Source organism: Octopus sinensis, linkage group LG1, assembly GCF_006345805.1.
Source record: "Octopus sinensis linkage group LG1, ASM634580v1, whole genome shotgun sequence".
Lineage (NCBI taxonomy): Eukaryota > Metazoa > Mollusca > Cephalopoda > Octopoda > Octopodidae > Octopus > Octopus sinensis.
Genome location: NC_042997.1, coordinates 121,765,249 through 121,784,863, shown reverse-complemented (window position 1 = coordinate 121,784,863; position 19,615 = coordinate 121,765,249). Strand labels below are relative to the sequence as shown.

The 19,615-nt window shown below is 34.7% G+C and overlaps 1 protein-coding gene across 1 annotated transcript in view; it reads left to right on the top strand.

Moving 5' to 3' along the window:
• The window catches only part of LOC115216511 (glutamate receptor-like), a 701,885-nt gene that overhangs the window by 667,176 nt on the left and 15,094 nt on the right, over nt 1-19,615 (top strand). Inside the window, exons 12-15 of the mRNA XM_029785951.2 lie at nt 467-671; nt 1,375-1,525; nt 9,113-9,311; nt 13,146-13,390. Coding sequence (XP_029641811.1) covers nt 467-671; nt 1,375-1,525; nt 9,113-9,311; nt 13,146-13,390 — 800 coding nt within the window. The remainder of the gene's footprint in view (nt 1-466; nt 672-1,374; nt 1,526-9,112; nt 9,312-13,145; nt 13,391-19,615) is intronic.

Sequence of the window (19,615 nt, the reverse complement as noted above, 5' to 3'; positions counted from 1 at the left end):
TTTATATATATATATATATTTAAATATTATATAATTTATTTTTATATTAAATATTATATATATATAATATTATATTTATATATAGATATCTATTATATATATCATATAATGATATGTATGTATGTGTGTATTTATGCGTTTTCTAAGTTACAAATATTTTATGGTATAATTTAAAAACATTTTGCTTTGGTTATTCACGCTTTTACATTGAAACATTTGCTGAATGTTTTTTTTATGAGTATAGTCGGTTAAATTTCTTTTCCAGATCATTATCTCTGTCTCAAAACCGTTAGTATTTATAAATAATAATACTACTAATAATAAAGGCTTGTAATAAATTCGTTATTCTGGATGGTTAAATCACTGAATATTTTACCGCATGTGGCCAAAATATTTAACAACGTTCATATATATTAATACTAAAAAATTATTTTTTTTTTACTTTGAATTGATTTGCTATTCACAGGAAGCGCACATAGCTATAGCTCCTTTGACGATAACATCACAACGTGAGGAAGTGGTAGATTTCTCCAAACCTTTCATGAATGTTGGCATTAGCATCATGATTAAGAAACCGGAGAAACAGAAGCCAGGCGTATTTTCGTTTATGGAACCACTATCTTTGGAGATATGGACGTGTATCATCTTCGCCTTCCTAGGCATTAGCGTAGGTAAGTACCAACATACAAGATTGTTGCATATATGCTAATTCTCCATCACTCGATGTTTCAACACTCACGAATATATATATCTTCATATATTTATGATTGCGCAGGCAGCGAGTTGGCAGAAACGTTAGCACGCCGGGCGAAATGCTTTGCGGTACTTCGTCCGCCGCTGCGTCCTGTGTTCAAATTCCGCCGAGGTCGACTTTGCCTTTCATCCTTTCGGGGTCGATAAATTAAGTACCAGTTACGCACTGGGGTCGATATAATCGACTTAATCCTTTTGTCTGTCCTCGTTCGTCCCCTCTGTGTTTAGCCACTTGTGGGTAGTAAAGAAATATATATTTATGATTGCGCGTACATCCCGTACAGATACGTACACTGACACATGTAGAAAATATATGTGAGTCCATGTATGTATTTGAGCAAATATAGGCGTATAAGGGTGTTTATATATGTATGTGCATGCGTATTTAAATACATGCTTGTATTTATAATATACAGAAGTATATACATATATGTATGTTTACGAACACACATGTGCGCAATCGAGCCTGTTTTAGTAAATGTATTTCTTCCGGCTTATTACATTCGGAGATAAAATATCACCGACGCTAACTTTGTCTTCCTTACTTTGTCACTAATATAATTTCTCGCTTTGTTCCTGTGTTAGAATCAACATCACATTAAAACAATTGTTCTTTTTCAGGATTATGGCTGGTGAGTCGCTTCAGTCAGTGTGAATGGCATAAAGATACGACAATCAATGGAGAACAGATGGTAAATGACTTTTCCATCTCAAACTCTATTTGGTTTTCGTTGGGTGCTTTGATGCAGCAAGGCAGCGATGAATGCCCCAGGTAATAAAAATTACATAATTTCGATTTAATATCTTTAGATGTGTTTTTGTTGGGGTGGCGTGTTAGCAGAATCGTTAGCATGCCGAGCAAAATGCTTAACTGCATTTTGTCCGTCTGTACGTTCTGTGGTCAAATTCCACCGAATCCGACTTTTCCCTTCATTCTTTCGGGTCGATGAAAAAAAGTACTAGCTGCGCAACCTATCCCCTCCTCCAAACCTATCCCTTCCCTAAACTTGCTGACCTTGTGCCAAGATCTGAAGTCAGTATCTATAATTATATTTTTGTTTTCTATTATTTTCTCTCTTCGACGGTGTTGGACATGTATCATTCAAAGATTTTAGTAATTTGAAACTAAATTCAAGATTTAAAATTCTAAAGATTTTAGTAATTTCCTTCCCAGAAAAATTATTATCTAAGGTTGTATAATGGAACTTTTTGCATGGACACTATTTTCACCTCATTACTTCAAGCAGATTGTGGATTTGAAGAATGTGTTCTAGTTTATTAGAAGCTATGATGATCTACATCGGATATACACAACCTGGAAACTTAATAAAAATCCCATCTCCCATGTTGTGCAGACATAATTAAAATCTACGTCTGATTTGCGAGAAATAGAATAATGTTATTGCTCAGACCGTTACATAGAAAATAATACCACACTGGTAATTGAAACTTTATTCAGAACGGAGAGGAAAGTTTTAATATACGAATATTTAGCAGTTGCCGAGAATATTATGCAGCCATTCAGTCTAACTTTAAGAAGATTATTGTCGTTCGTATATCTTAGAGTATTTTATTAAAGTCGTATCAAGATATCAGTTCCAGAGATTTAATATATATATATATATATATATATATCAAATAACCTGCCTTTATATATTGCAAACAAATGAAATTACTTTTATACTTGTATTATTTCTTAGTTAATTCTCGTTTTAACATTTAGGTGAACTTGAAATGCTTTAGCTATAAATTACTACTTTGTTTATGAAGCATTCTTTAATTTACTCATATAAATTATTATCTACTTCTCTATAGTTTTGCACAAGTTCAAATCCCGGCATTATGGCACACCACTTGCAGTTAGAAATTCATTATTGCAACCCAAATCTTGCAAGTTTTTTGTTCTTGCTTAGATCCTGACCGAGTCATAAACAAATAGTTTTGTTGTTATTCAGAGTATATTTCTTATTTAAAAACATTAATTCAGATGTCAGGTAGATTTGGCTGTGTTTTTCTTGCAGATGTGTTTTCCGACAAATACAGAGACTCCCTCGATAGCTAGAGTAGATCTTACATTAATGAAACTGCCATTTATTTCTAATTTATATGTTCATCCTTTATTTGATTTATTTTCTATTTTTAAAATGTAAAGAAAGTATCTGGATACGCATACATTTTTTTTTAATTGAAATGTTCAGAATTCGACGAGGCGCGTCAGAAATTAGGAATTCAATAGAAATGGAAATGATTCTATGATTGCGCTCCAGATATCCAAAATAACATAAAATCTATTAATTGATTACTATTAATATTCTCCTGATTGAATAAACTTTCAGTGACAAGTGATTCAATTTTCATTAATTTTGCTTTTTAGAAATGCTATATTCAGAAATTCATCGAGATTCTAATTCTGTGCGATACTGACTGTACAAGCCAACAAGCGAGCATCTATACTATCTCTCGGTAGAGAGAAATAATAACTACATGGCCCAAAATATTGTATAAGGAAGGACACTGCTCAGCGTAGCTCCTGATTAGACAAACGATATGGTCACGGCTGAAATCTGTTGATCATAGATTTATTTCATCCAAGCTTCCCTTGAGCTCAACAGCAGCTTATTAGATAGAATGGGTTATATTGTAAGGCATAATATACCAATATTTAAAATTGCTTTCATATCTTGTATTTGGTTCAGACATTAAAATGTAATAATGATGGGTACTGACTTGTTCAATGATTTTAGGGTTGAAAAGCGCTTTAATCTACAGTCGGAATTTAAATCTCATTGGTAATGATTTTTATAACTAAGATGAATAGAATATGTAATCTTCGTGTAGAAAGATCAATTCAGTGTATTAGACCTTCGCATTACAACTATTCATCTGGCATTTGTGGAAGAAAATATATTTTAGTTCAGATCTTGTTACTGTTAAAAGATAAGTTCACGGTGCTACTGAAATTTTCCATTGAATAAACTAATTTAACTTATGTTGTCTGCATCTTGTATGATGGATCAATGTCATACAATGCTATCTGGCATCATAAATGTATGACGTTATAGAGAAATGAGAATGCAGTAGTAATGTTTCGTGCTTGTACCAAATCTATTACCAAAATCGTTATTGATTATAAGAAATGAAATCTACTTAAAAAAGAATAATAAATATCAAAGGTCAGATCTTCACATGAATGATGTTTAAATATAAATGACATATGACCCAATAATATGTCATTAAAGTGGATATTGGAAAACTACACGTGTTGAATGTCTAAAACTAATATTTCATTTCATTAATTAAAGTTTTGCGATGAGACATTCTTCAGTTAAACAGCTTTCATACTTGCGTCAGCATTTCTATGAAATACAATTATTTCTAGCATATTTTTAATTAAAGGCAACAAATAATTTTTTTAAATGTTTAGTTTGTATAAAATAAGTTCATATTAAAATATGACTTATCTATTTGTAATTTGTGAGTGGAAGGTTTTGCCAAATTTCTTCGTATAATTGAAACAAAAAAAGAACTGAAATATTAGAAAAAAATATCCTTAAAAAAAACGAATTTTAGCTTTAAAACCCAATATATTTAATTAATTATATGGAAGTAATAAGAGAACCATCATATTTATTTATTGCCCACAGGGAGGCTAAACATAAAGCGGACAAACAAGGACAGACAAACGGATTAAGTCGATTATATCGACCCCAGTGCGTAACTGGTACTTAATTTATCGACCTCGAAAGTATGAAAGGCAAAGTCGACCTCGGCGGAATTTGAACTCAGAACGAAATACCGCTAATTTCGCTCGGCGTGCTAATGATTTTGCCAGCTCGCTGCCCTTAAGAACCATCATATTCAACTAGCATAGGTTATGCAAACACAGCACAATCTATACGTATCTTGATTAATCTTTTCTACTCTAGGCACAAGGGCCAAAATTTGGATGGAGGGGGAAGTTGATTAGATCGACACCATTACTCAACTGGTACTTAATTTATCGACCCCGAAAGGATGAAAGGTAAAGTCGACCTCGGCGGAATTTGAACTCAGCTCGCCGCCTTTAACTTATCTTGAGTAATAGTTCCAACTTGCCCTACCATCACATACTTTTGGCAGAGTCCATTCTGTTGCAAGATGATGCTCAGTTCCAGGACCCATTTCCTCTCTTCCATTAATCATGGAACACTGAGGAGAGTTATGGGTCCTGACATTTCTCCCCCAACTTGCATGTAAACATGATTATGGTCATTATGAATTTCTCAATTCTCTCGCATTTGAATTCATAAGTTTACTGTTTTATACAGATTTGAGATGGCGCAGTTTAGTATTAGATGCGCACTCCGAAAATATATATTGGCTTTTGAGTTTTACGTTATGTTCAGACACTTCTAACTTATAATAAGTATGTTTTAATGAATAACAAATAAGGTTAGAAAACCCATCTTTCAAATATATCATTTTTCTGTATGACACTGTGAAGATGGATATGTTACTAGAAAAATATATATGATATACGATGTGTATTTTCAGTTTAGCAATTTTCAAATATGTATGGTTATAATGAATATTCTTTTCAGCTTTGAGATAACAAAGACCGCATTTCACTTGATAAAACTTGTTGCTTCGAGGGTTTACATATTAATATATAGTAGTTGTATTTTATTTTCTTAAGCAGTTGGTGGAGTGGAGTCTATATACAATGAAGCAAATTGGACAGTATTCAAATCTCATATATCTTCAGTTATCTTTGAAAGCGAAAGCCTATGCAACTGACTTACTGAACTTCTGTAAGCATTCAGCCTCTTCCAGCGATACATCCGCTTATGCTCGTGACAGGAAACTAGTCTCTTTATTCAATCAATCATCTCCTATCACCACTTACGCACAATTCCTTGTGCAATTATTCACTCAGAATTCAAAAAGCCTGCTTCTTCGTAAGAAGGCGGCATCTAATCTACATTAAATTCTACTCACCAGAATCTTCCCGGGGGCGTGTATGCAGAAAATAATTTATTTAGATCATACTTAGCATCGATCAGGGTGGTATTTAAGATTTGTACAGAAGAATTTCTTTTAACTGTGTCAGGAAATACATTATCATATTGTTATTCTATAGTAAACAATTGGAACTAAAAGAAGAATTATTTTTCCCTACTCTTTATATGAAATTGTGATATTTAATAGTTTATAATAGAGACAAACGATTTAAATATGATTATACTAAAACATTGTGAATGATTCTACTAGAAATCATATGTTTATTATCACACAACACTAGGAAGAATATTAAGCACTCCAAAATCGTAGTTTTTCTCACTATAAGTAAATACAGACGTGAAGTTTTTTAACTCAGTAAATATAATGGATTAACAAAGGATTTAGATTCCTAAACAGATAGATATGGAGATTTCCCTCTGTTCTTGCTACTATATCGCTATATGATGGAACTTAAAATATATATTTAAATTATACTTTAAAAACGCATTCTAACTTCCTCGCACGCATATAGGCTGAAAAATGAAGCGGTCTAAACTGTGTAAGCAACGACATCGCCGAAAACAACGTCAGTATTAAGAATATTCCATCGGCACCTATCGGACGAATCTTTCCCAGAATCTTTCAGATATATATCACACCTTATCTCTCCCGCCTTAGCTGCAGGGAGTATAGCTTTTAGCTTTTTCAGCCTATCCCAGTAGCTGAGCTGTTGCAATAAGACGATCTACTTTGTGACGCTTCGCTGGATAACTTCAAGGTGCGCTGTTAATGTTGCCCTGTGGTGTGTCTATAGCTGGAAGCAGTAGTCGAGGCGGCTGAGGACGAATGTCGTCCAGAGTACTATGATGGTTTCCTTACCTCTGGTTCTGAAGGTTCTCAGTATCCATCCATCCATCTGTTTGCACTTTGTTACCATCTTAGTAATGTGCACTTGGAAAGAGGTATCATTACTCATGTCGATATTCAGGCGCCGCACTGATTTTGGGCTCCGGGATTGTAATCTCCGATGTGCCAGTGTATCCTGTAAATTCTATATTTATTTTCTGAATCTGGTAGCGCAGTATCTGGTATTTTTCAGCATTAAACTGCATACTATTGTCCTCAGCCCATCTATTACTTGAGTCCAACTCCTGCTGCAGGCGTGCAACATTGCTTGGGATTTGTATTTTCTGTGAGACTTTCGTATCCTCTGCTTAGCTAGTAAGTGTGGCTATCCGGCCACCTGAGGGCATATTTGAGAAGACCACTATAAAAAGCAGTTGCCCCAAGACAGTGCTCCGTGACATATCATATCATGATCCATTTTATAGTGCTCTAAGAATTGGGTCAGGCTGTTCAGACCTGGTCGGAAACCATGCTGAGTATCGTTCAGATAGTCGTTTTCTTCAAAGAATGCGATTAGTTTCCCTATGACTATTCGTTCCATGAATTTGTTGACGTATGAAGTCAGAGAGATAGGCCTATAATTTTTGTCATCTGCTGTGCTTCCTCCTTTATAGATTGGGTATATTATTCCTTCCTTCAGTTTTATTGGCAGCCTGCTATTTAAAAGAGGGTTCTGGAAGAGAATCTGTTGTGGTTTCGCCAGGGCACGCTTAGACGATTTGAGGAGGATTGCTGGGAAACCAGCAGTTGAGTTTGCGTCTACCTCATCCATGGCTGGTAGTATATCTTCTTCACTAATCTCGATGTAATTCATCGTAACTACCTCACTGGTAAAGAACTCCACTGGTTCGTTCACTTGTCTGTCTTCCAATGGGGTGGTAAAGACACTTATGAACTGGTCATTCAGTACCTCGCTATTGTTGGTTGGTTTTCTGTGAGAGAGCCATCCTTCTGAAAGACGGGTCCTATTTTGTAGCGTTCTGAGTCTGTTTCTTTAGCATAATGAAAGAAGGCCTTTGGGTTTGACTTGATATTTTTTATAACTCAGGCTTCTTTGTTTGCTCTCTCCCTCATATAGGATTGATGCAGGCTGTTTTCGTTTCCACCAGTGTTGTTTTCAGGTGGGACCTTTTACTACATTTGGGATGTTGATTGAAAAGATTTTCAACCTTCATTCGTCATCTCATGAGGATCTTCATCTCCTTTAATTATGCAGTTTCCATTTACGGCTACAATTGCAAATGCTTGTTGCATTGATGTTGTCATTTAAGGAGAGATTATCATTGATATTATTATTAGGAGAGAAATTGTAATCTCTTAGGATATGGCTGTTATGTGAAGATATACCTTGTAAGTCGTTGTTTGTGTTTGAGAAACCTACTCTGATACGGTGTGTGTTGAAAATCGAGTGGTACCTTGAATTAATAAGGAATTTTCTTGTTATAGCTTGACGAAATAATAGGGGAAAGTTACTTTTTACCTGTTTACCGTATGGAATACTCAATCAAAATATTTTAATTAGGGTTGTGTGATTGTTTGCAAGATTTAATTTTAAAAATCCTAGTGCTATTAATGTAGGTTAAAAAGGAAGCATGGTTACACCTCTTTGACTGTTTATATTTAGGATTACGAGAGTAAGAGGAATGGTTATTTAGATGGAATTGGGTATTATTTGGTATATTGATAATGGTAGGATCAAGCTAAGTGCTGTTGTTGTTATTGTGTCCATTACTGTTATTATTTTTATTAATACTGTTATTAATATTCGTGTAGTTGGGGCAAGGTGGTTATAATATTTAATCTGTTCCTTATACCCTGGTTTAAATAAAGCTGACTTATAAAAGTCAGCGTTACTATTGTATTCATTGGCGGATATTTTTGTTATATTTTTATGGTGATTACTAAAGACACGGATGTATTTCAGGTTAGTAGAAGGTTATGGAAAATACCGGGCCGTATTTAAGATTAGAGTAAGATCGAGTAAGTTAAGCATAGTTCTATCAACATCAAAGGAAGTACTTAGTCCCATATTACTAAAGAATGTTACTAAATCCTAACTTTTTGTAGTTTTTGATTATAGGTATTTTGTAGGTAAAATGTGCTTAGTAGAGAGGATGGGTTTTTGTTAGACACTCTGCAGAACAAAAGGCAAAACTTGTTAAAGGACTGATGAACACCGTATAGTTAACAGCTGGGCGCAAGTGACATGTAGACATTGTTTAAGATAAGTCTAGAAGGTAAACTCAGATGTAACAGCAGCGTCTTAAGTTGCACCCGATCGTGTATACTATTTCTTTTTGGCAAGCGCATTGCTGACCCGAAAGTGGTGTTGTGTCAGTCTTTCCTCGCTCTAAACAGTTTCAACAGCAAGCATCGCTCAAATTTTAACGTCTCTATTATATGTTGCATACTATGGCTAGTAGTTGCTGAAAAATTAACACAGTTAATTGAAACAAGTTTTTCTATTCAACAGATCGCTGTCAGGCCGCATCATTGGAGGTGTGTGGTGGTTTTTCGTCCTAATCATTATTTCGTCTTACACGGCCAACCTTGCCGCTTTCCTCACGATTGAACGAATGCTCACGCCTATCGAATCAGTTGAGGACTTAGCTAAACAAACCGAAATTGCCTATGGAACGATTGGCTCCGGAACATCTAAACAATTTTTCAAGGTAAACAAAATTCTAAATTAATTTTGGTTGTTCGTTGCAGGTTGGGAAGTTTTAATTCTATTTCCGTCTTCTGTTCCGTTTTACAGGATTAAAATATTGAACTGCTTGCGACAGTGTGATGAATTATATGTAAGCAATATTAGTTGGATTTTTAATTCAGTATTTTATATTATGGAAAATTGGATTCTTACACTTCTATTAAATTACATTTCTCTTAAATTTCATCTGCACCGCATACTTTAAACACACACACACACACACACACACGCGCGCGCGCACGCGCGGAGTTCTTTCGTTTGGTGTCATACGCGAAAACCCGTTAAGAAAAAATTACCGTAAGGTATTTCATAATTTGTATCAAATAAACAGCATCAATATATTATTAAAACTCAAATGTTCGGAAGACATGCGCGCTCGTATGTGGTGGACGGTAAAAATGTAGGACGTACAACAAATATCTGAATATATCGCAATTAGCATTTGCTCAGGTCCTGCGAATGAACATATATGCATACTTACATATATTTATATAAGCATTGTTCTCATTTCCAACACATCTAAATTAATGAAGGCTGTCATAGCTTCTTCACTCATCAGAAGCAACGCATACACCGAACCAGATTTTCTTTCATCACTCACCATGTCTTTCGTTTAAAATAATTGTTGAAATCAGTTTTGTTGCCCAAGTCTTCAACAGAACCTTTCGGAATAATTGGCATGCAAATCTATTTAAAATAATTTCCCCCTACGCTCTCCATTCTTACCTCATATTTCGGATTGCTACTTTCTTCGCTTTCAGTCGCAATCTGAATCAAAAGTGTGAGTGCAATACTTTTCAACGACCTGTCTGCCACCAGAACCAATAAAATTTGCTCTTATATAAAGAACTAGAACCTTTAATCTTTCCAACCTATTTCCCAAACATGAATATTCCACATGAAACCAAGATACTACCACATTAAGCCTCAACGATTCCGTTAACAGAGATCTTGGTTGTATCCTTCAGTAGTTTCATGAAAATTCATCTCTTTAATAACAAATTAACTCAAAGATAATATACGTAAAAAAACATTACTGCATCACAACCCCAAATAATGAGAGTCACTCAGACAGAGCCGTTACAATTTTCCAAACGCTTGATCTCACTGTAAATCTTTCTTGAGTCCCTACAATACCTAAAACTACATTCTAATGACTAGTCCTTTTCTCAAAATCACAAAATATTTCAACCCAAAACAGCTATCAATAATCGACAAGGTTCGATTTAGGGCCACAATTGACATTACTACTCATGGAATATTGCTATTATTCGATCAGAACGAAACTCTTAACGGCATCCAGGAAAAGGGATTTATTGGCACTCAATCACTAACAAACACGGCTCGACTTATTGGTTCACAAGCCCTGTGTCTTTTCAAACGCCAATATAACATCTTCGGTTTCTTAGAGCTGGCTGGTCCTTTGCTTCCACTAGTCATGAGGGCCAAACTACTTGTCTATCCACCTGCTTTTGCTTTGCGTGAGTGCACCAACCCGGCATCACACAACCCAACTACCTCTATACTCTGTCCTTTCTCTCAAGAAGGTAAGCCACCAGAAACGGTTTAAACTGAAAATAAAAGGCATCGAAGTCTCCCTCTTGCAAGCCTGTGTATAACATGGCTTTGCGTTTTGCTATGTTTGTACTTTTATATACACATCATGTATTCAATCAGCTCTATAACAGAGATTCGTGAATGCATTTTTTGGTGTTACTCACAAGCACAATTTCCAGCTATTGTAAATAAATATGCTTAATAAAGTATAACTGTCGCCAAATTATTATATCTGTGGCAATTTATCTTGTGATACGCCATTGTATTCGTTATTAAAATTTTAAGAGGTTCGATTATCGAATACCAAATAATCATTTCTCTGCCAGTTTGTCTTGTTGTTAGCAAGCCTAACTCTAGCTTACATGGATATAAGCAGTTTAATTAAAACATTACTGGTTTTACATTCTACATTCTGAAGACTGTGCTTGCTAATTCACAGATTTGAAATCTATTCAATATAAATGGTGTTTCGATTTTTTCTTAAAAACCATTTGCATCCTTCTGCTAAGCAAAAGTGCCAGCTTTGTGTTGAAAGCATTTCCAAATGCTGTATTAAGGTATTTTGATATTATTTGCTTTATTAGCTTTGTAATAGATACACCAAAAAAATGGAAAGAGTATTATACATTATTCCATACACAAAACCATTTTGCAAGAGAAATAGATTTCCTTAACAGAATGTATTTAGAAATCCTTTCGTCTTTAAAGAATTTCTATTATTATGACTAGCATTAACATTGCAATTTTCATTTCCATTATTCTCAGCAATAGCATTGCCATAGTTTTCAGTATTAGTGCAAGTCGAATTATAATTAATGTTATCATTTCCGTAAAGCCGCTCCTCTTAAATTTGTTGATTATATTTTTGCCGTTAAATGAAGGAATTAGAAGCAGGATTAAATATTCCATATATTTCCTTTATAACGGATGATATTTCCCTACTTGTTTCTGTATTTATTAGGAGAATTTAATTAAGCGTCGTTTTGTTTGAATGAGGATGATTTTCTTAAAAGCGTTAGTCACCTTCCTCTTCGTAGAGTTATGATATGTGTTTTGGTGTTGAGAAGAATTTCTGTCTCAGCATTTAATAATCGTAATATTCAAATCAACACCGACAACGCCATAATATGAAAATTGAACAGAATAAGGAGCTAAGGATCCGATTTGCACGAGGATAGCGATTGTTCGAAAAATGGTAGGATGAAGAAAAACGAGAAAGATAACAGAAGTCAGAAAAGTGACAAAAAAAGGAATTCTTGAAACTAAATTGTGCAGGCTTATCATATGACCTAGTATGTGATAAGCCCAAGGTTAAACAATACTGTTGCTACAGGTGGTATTAAAAGAAGGAAAGAGAAAGATTTGCATTCATTATGCTAATCAGTATATACATATAAATGCGAAGAGAATCGCAAAATAAAAAATGAAAGAGATTTGTATATGAGTCAAAAACGAGACAAATACAGTTGCACGGTTTATATGCATAGCAAAGAAGTATTAAACGAATCTATACAAAATGGTTATCTTTATTTCCAGATCTTATGACTGCATAATTTCTTTATTTCCTTCTAATACAGATTGTAAAATATATCTTCTCTTCATCTACTCGAAGTTCATAATAAAATTTGCAAAACATTTAGTTTGGTAAACTGCTGTATGACACAACTGAAGGGAGAAAAGATAGACAAAAGAGAAAAACAATGATGTGGTTTTTATATTATTTTTCTTTTAAAATCAATATAGTTTGGCTGTCAGTCCGATATAATATTTGTATAATTGATTTACTTTATGTTCTCAATAACACTGAAATTGGAAAACTATTTTTTTGAAATCCTCGTCGTCCTGAAGTATATTTTCATTCCCCCTTCTTCTCCCCTTGATCATCGGAAGAAATATGCACCAGTCTATTTCAAAAAACAATTACAATACTTTTGAAGTAAAACATCACACGGCACTGACAGCCAGATTATATATTTTACTATATTATTGATGTTTAGTTTCAGAAATGCTACACTAAAATCAAGGGTTCTACGCCGTTTAAAACAAATTGTTACTGAAAAATACCTAGTTTTTATAACTTTATCACCATATAAATCCATGTTTGAATATTAAATGATTTATAATATCTATTGTTATCAAGCCAGTATTTTGTTTATTTCTACATTATTTTAATTTGATGACATATCCCCCAATAAGTGTAACATTGATTTTATTTACCTGTTTTGTTGTTATTTCGCAGGATTCAAACAACCCCACATATCAGAGGATGTGGGCCTTCATGTCATCAAACCCTAGTGTGTTTGTCAAATTAGTAAAGGACGGAGTGCACAAGGTGCGGAACTCCAAGGGAAAGTATGCCTTTCTTCTAGAGTCATCAAGTAATATTTACATTAATAATCGCAAACCGTGCGATACCATGATGGTCGGTGGAACACTTGACTCAAAAGGTTTCGGTATAGCAACACCTAAAGGTTCTCCCATCAGGTAAGTACAAATAAATCTAACATTGATTATTGTCATACCGTAACTCGAATTTAATATTTGATTAGCTGTGAAGCAGAAATGTCTGCTCAATATTGCGTACAATATTGAGCTGACATTGTTATTTTGTCAATTTTTCACGAAGACAACCACACAGGAAGATTGTAAGGGCATGTGAATTCCTCTATATTCTTGTGGGAAGAATATAGAAGTGTGTGAATTCCTTCGCGCTCAAGAAGAGAGTCTGCCACTGAGGCAGCACAAAATAAAGTTTTAGATAGATTTTCGCTCTGTATTCTACTTTGTCTACCATGAAAGTATTTCAGATAGAGAGTGTATATTCTAATTGTATCATTGAAGATTTCAAAGTATAGGATACATGAATTCGGTATAATGTTAACATGTTCTTTGAAAATATTTGCTTGCCTTACTGCTAGTAATTAAATTGTTTTTCTGCTATTATAGTCTCTAATCCATTGAGTCTGGTTATGTGAAACTCAGTTAGGTATAAAAATCGGCTGGTCATTTAAAATGAAACGATTCGAAATTGGGGAAGTACAGCCTTTATGGTTTTGTTAATTTGTGTTCAATATTGTAGTATTTCGCATTGAATTGGTGGCTGCTCGAAATGCATAACTGCAGGTCTATCAATATTTTCCATATGTCATATCAGGTTTTAACTAATAACTTTCAGTATATACTGAATACTTATATTGGATAACAAAATACATTTTTACCTTATGAATTAATATAATGATGTGGAACAAAAGGGTTCTGATCTTAATTTTGTGTTGGCATTGATATAAGAAATGTTTAAGAATCGCTCACATAAAGTGAAATCGCTACCCTTCTCAGAGTAATCCCTTATTTAGTGCTCAACACTTAGGGGTGGGCCTTCTATCCAAGTACAAAGACCAGGCTTACTCTGGAACAAAGCCAGTACTTTGTTCTTCTTCAAATGGAACAAATACATCAAAATGTCCCGGACCCTTCTGACTATCCACATACACACATTCTTTTATTTGTTTCAGTCATTCTGACTGAAGCCACGCTGGAGCACTGCCCTTTGTAAGCCTAGTACTTATTCTATCGGTCACTTTTGCCGAACAGCTAGGTTACTGGGACGCAAGCGCACCAGCATCGGTTACCAAGCAATGTTGTGGAGGACACACACACATATATATAGCTTGCTTCCCAGCTATATGGTTCCCGGTTCAGTCCCACTGCGTGGCTCCTTGCGCATGTGTCTTCTACTATATTTTCGGGCCGACCAAATCTTTGTGAGTGGATTTGGTTGACGGAAACTGAATGAAGCCTGTCGTATATATATATATATATATATATATATATATATATACACGACGGGCTTCATTAATGAAGACACATGCGCAACGAGCCACGCAGTGGGATTGAACCCGGAACCATATAGTTGGTAAGCAAGCTATATATATATATATATATATATATATATGTGTGTGTGTGTATGTGCCCTCCACAAAATTGCTTGGTAACCGATGCTGGTGCGCTTGCGTCCCAGTAACCTAGCTGTTCGGCAAAAGTGTCCGATAGAATAAGCACTAAGTTTACAAAGGGCAGTGCTCCAGCGTGGCCTCAGTCAAAATGACTGAAATAAATAAAAGAATATATGCATGTGTATAGTCAGAAGGGTCCGGGACATTTTGATGTATTTGTGAGTGGATTTGGTTGACCGTCGTGTATATATATATATATATATATATACGACGGGCTTCATTCAGGTTCCGTCAACCAAATCCACTCACAAATGCACAAGGTGCCACGTAGTGGGACTGAACCCGGAACCATATAGTTGGTAAGCAAGCTACTTACCACACAGCCACAGCTGCGCCTATATATATATATATATAAAATGTTCAATATACATAACAACGTAACTTTCTTTATATTACAATACATCAATTTACTAGTAAAAGTATTTAAGAAATTTTCGTTTTGTGGGGGAAATAATTTTATATAAAAAATAATTTTAGCGTAAAACACGCAGAACCATTTTAAAGTTTTTTTCTTTTATTTTAATAAAAACAGAATAGCTTTTATAATACACCAGCAAATGCGGTAACTGTTTTTGAAATAAAATTGTTACTTTGGTGTCAACGATTGTCTTCAGGAACGCCAAAAATAAAATAAAAACAGTTGTATGAAGGTGTATTGCAAATTTTTAGTTCAATTTTTTTTTTGCTTTCTTTCTTCACTAAAATACATTTTATTGACCCAAATATATTTGTTCTTTTTCGTAATATAGTGATAAAATTGTGATTGTCACACACCGTCTGCAAATATATTATTCACTCAGGATATTAAATACTTCGAAAACTAACTGAATGATAGTACAAATATTAGTATTACAGAATTTAATTGCCAGATATTTGTGAAAAGCTACAGCAAGCTAACAAGCACGATGTGTGTGTATGTGTGTATAATAGATGACATTTGCATAAAGTACTAAACACTTATAATCTGTCTATCTCTTTTTCTAACAACCACACACAATATATATATATATATATACCATGTTTATGTGTGATTGAGAAAGAGATATAATGATTACATACCTATAGTATTGTGTGTGCAAATGTGATTTAGTATTTTTGCACTTTGAGCAGACAATTATCTACGAAGTGCTGTGAAGTTGTAATTTTGTAAGAAATTTTGCTTCTTATGCATTCATATTTTGTTGTTTATTTGTAAGTTAGACTATGCAAATGGTGTTCACATTTATTGTATATTACGTTTTTACGAAGACGAAATATAGAAAATGTGGAAAAATTATATACAAAATAAAATATTTTAAATATATGTAGGAAATGAGTAAAACATTTCTTTTTCTGTAGTCAATTATAGTAACATAAGGGAAATAAAAGTTTGACAATGTGATCAGGAAATTCTAGTGAAACATTGCTACAGTGATATTACAAATAACCTGTTACACACAATACCTACGCATCTGTATAAGATGCTTCACTCTCTCACAAATTGCATATACATGCATACATATGTGGATGGGTGTGATTGTATGTGTTGAGAAATAAAACATCCTTCCGAATTGCTAAAATTCTTTTAGCATTGTTTTATTCTTATGTTAAGAACTTTGTTGCTTTTCTTCCATTTGTTCTGGGCTTTTTTTATTATTGATTTCGTTACACACAAAACACAAATATTCATGTGTAATATTTTTTTCTACGTACTACAAATTATTTAACATGACTTTTTTTTTTTTACTTTAGTATTAAGATTATGGAAGAAAGGCTCTGAATTCACCAAAGAACTTTTTGCCATAAAACTTATAAATACTATTTTTGATCATTTACATATAAAAGAAAATACTGTCTTCATATGTAAAACAGAAAACATTAAAATATCGCAGCACAGATGAATTTTATATTGGAAAGCTGTAAGAAAATATATTTCGCAGTATTGAAGCATCCTACATATTATTGAAGAACGAATGTATAATAGTAATTATATTTATTGCAAAAGCAAATGTTATTTGTTATTCAGGGCAGTGTTTGTTCAAACTGTAATCGAATATTTCAAAGGGTTGAATTTGTAAAGCTGGTATCTGTTGAATATTTAGTTTGTTTTATTAAATTATTTTAGAAACTAATTTCGGTTATATATATTAAAGGTTGTATATATATTATGTAATATATTTTGAGAATACTAAGTAGCTTGCAGCATGAATCTATTTTACGTACATCAAAGAACGAAACGTAAACTCGGTAAAATTAGTTAGATAAAATTCTTTGTGTGCTGTAAAAGCACTTAGCGGTGACATTATTGTCCATATCATGTGACGGAATCTCGAATGCCTTTAGAAAAAATCTGAGAATATACGTGCATTTTTTTTATTTGTAATACACAGCACTCGTATATAAGATTTTATTATCTATGAATAAGAAATAAAACTGAATAGAAAATATAAAATCAGTATGGAATTATGATTTAATCATTGATTCAATTGTTTGCTGAAACACAAAAATATTGCCGAAAAGCAGCACGATCATCTTTTAAGATTCGCATAACAAGCAAGATGGCATAATACTAAACCATCTATAACTCCTAAGTTAGCAGTTTCTACACAAAACGACAATATTGTAAGGTGGAACTGAAGCTATTGACGATGGTTGAAATATTGTAGAAATAAGTTGAAATATTAAAATATTGCGACACACAATAGTTCAGAATGTCGCGTCAAATATAACCTCAGATATCAACAAAATAATTTTCCTCTCGTGAATGAATTCAATATTTCTTAATTAAATAAATAGTAATTACTGGAGCTATAAACATATGATAAATATTTGAATACAATGAATATAACCCTGCAGGTAAGAAGGTCAAATCTATTCTGCGTAGCAAAATCTGTAGACACAAGCAGTGTAGGTATCTGTATGCAATTGAGCGTGCATGACAGTGAGAAGATATTAGTTTATATGTACATACATAGTTATGTGTACATATTAGGATATATAAAAGGGCTTATGCACATCTGTGGGTATATGCAGATATATATAAAACTGCCGGTTTGCCCAACCGACACCCCACCACAACTATAGGGGCCTTAAGGAGGAAAACTTCCCTGAGGAAAGACAACATGTCGCCAAGGAAAAAATTCACAAAAGAAATGAACTCTTCAGATGTTATGCGCAACGCAGCAGCTAAACAAGAGTCTTTTTGTACATGGCGCAGAAGATTGTACAGCAGCTGATCTGGCTACACCAAGCACAAACTAGGAACCTTGCCAACCACTGCGCAAGACCAGCACATTCAACTGACATGGGATAGCCTCCCCTAATGCCTGCACAGTCGTCACCCCAATACTTTTACTAAATATTGGGGGCCTGTTGCATCATAATAAAAGCAAAATTTCTTTCCTGAGAGATCTTACTGCATGCAATCAAGCCCTATGCATAGCACTCGTGGAAACTCACCTCATCCCCGATATAGAGGATGCAGAAGTACACGTACCAAACTATGCCATACTGCGAACAGACAGAAGGGAAAGGAGCCATTGTAGATTTGCTGTATACATCCGTGACGACGGAAGTTTGAAGATTGCCTCAAAAGAATTAAAGAAGTCCTCATGCGACAGGAACACCATTGAGCAATGTTCTTATGGGAGATTCCAAAGTCATAGAACGGATAGTCAGAGGGAAACTAATCGCATTCTTTGAAGAAAATAACTTATTGAGTGACACACAGCATGGCTTTCGGCAAGGTTAGAGCTGTGTGTTGAGGCAGTTACTCGACTACTCAAATGTGGACGTAATATACATTGATTTTGCAAAAGTTTTTGACAAAGTGGATCATGTTATGATACGTCACAAACTGCGTGATCTCGACATAACAGAAAAATATAGAGAGTGGTTACATGACTTTCTGAAAGATAGAAGTTAGACAAAAGTAGCTAAACAGAAATAGTGAGCGGTGTTCCAGTGGGCACTGTTTTGAGACCACTGTTATGCCTTCAAGTCCCCGGATGGCTACCCATGCAAGCCACGCAGACGATACGAAAGTCTCAGAGAAAATTCAGAACTCTAGCGATATTTCCCATCTGGAGCCGGAGTTGGACTCAATTTACAGATGGGCTGAGGATAATAATAAATGCCAAGCCCTGCGCTACCAGCGTCCAAAACTGAATATGAAACTTACAGGTTACACTGGTCCACAGAGAATTTCAATCCCAGAGCCTAAATCAATGAGGGACCTGTGTATCGGTATGAGTGATGATACCTCATTCTAAGTGCACATTACCAGAATGGCGTCAAAGTGCAGACGACTGGCTGGCTGGATCCTAAGAACATTCAGAACCAGAGATAAAGAAACCATGATGGTACACTGAAGGACATTCGTCCTCAGCCACCTGGATTACTGCTCACAGCTATGGTCACGCAACAGTGTGAAATTAACAGCGGACCTTGAAGCAATCCAGCGAAGCTTCGGCAAAAAGATCGTCTCAACAGCTCAGCTACTGGGAAAGGCTGAAACAGCTAAGACTCTACTCCCTGGAGAGATGTTGGGAGAGGTATACCGTAATATACATCTGGAAGATCCTGGAAGGAATTCTGACAAATTTTGGCATTGAAAGCTACACCAATTCCAGAACGGGACGACACTGCATAGTACAAAAGATCCCAGCGACGACTTCGCGTTTCAGGACCAGTTACTGCAATAGCCTGGGCTTCAGGG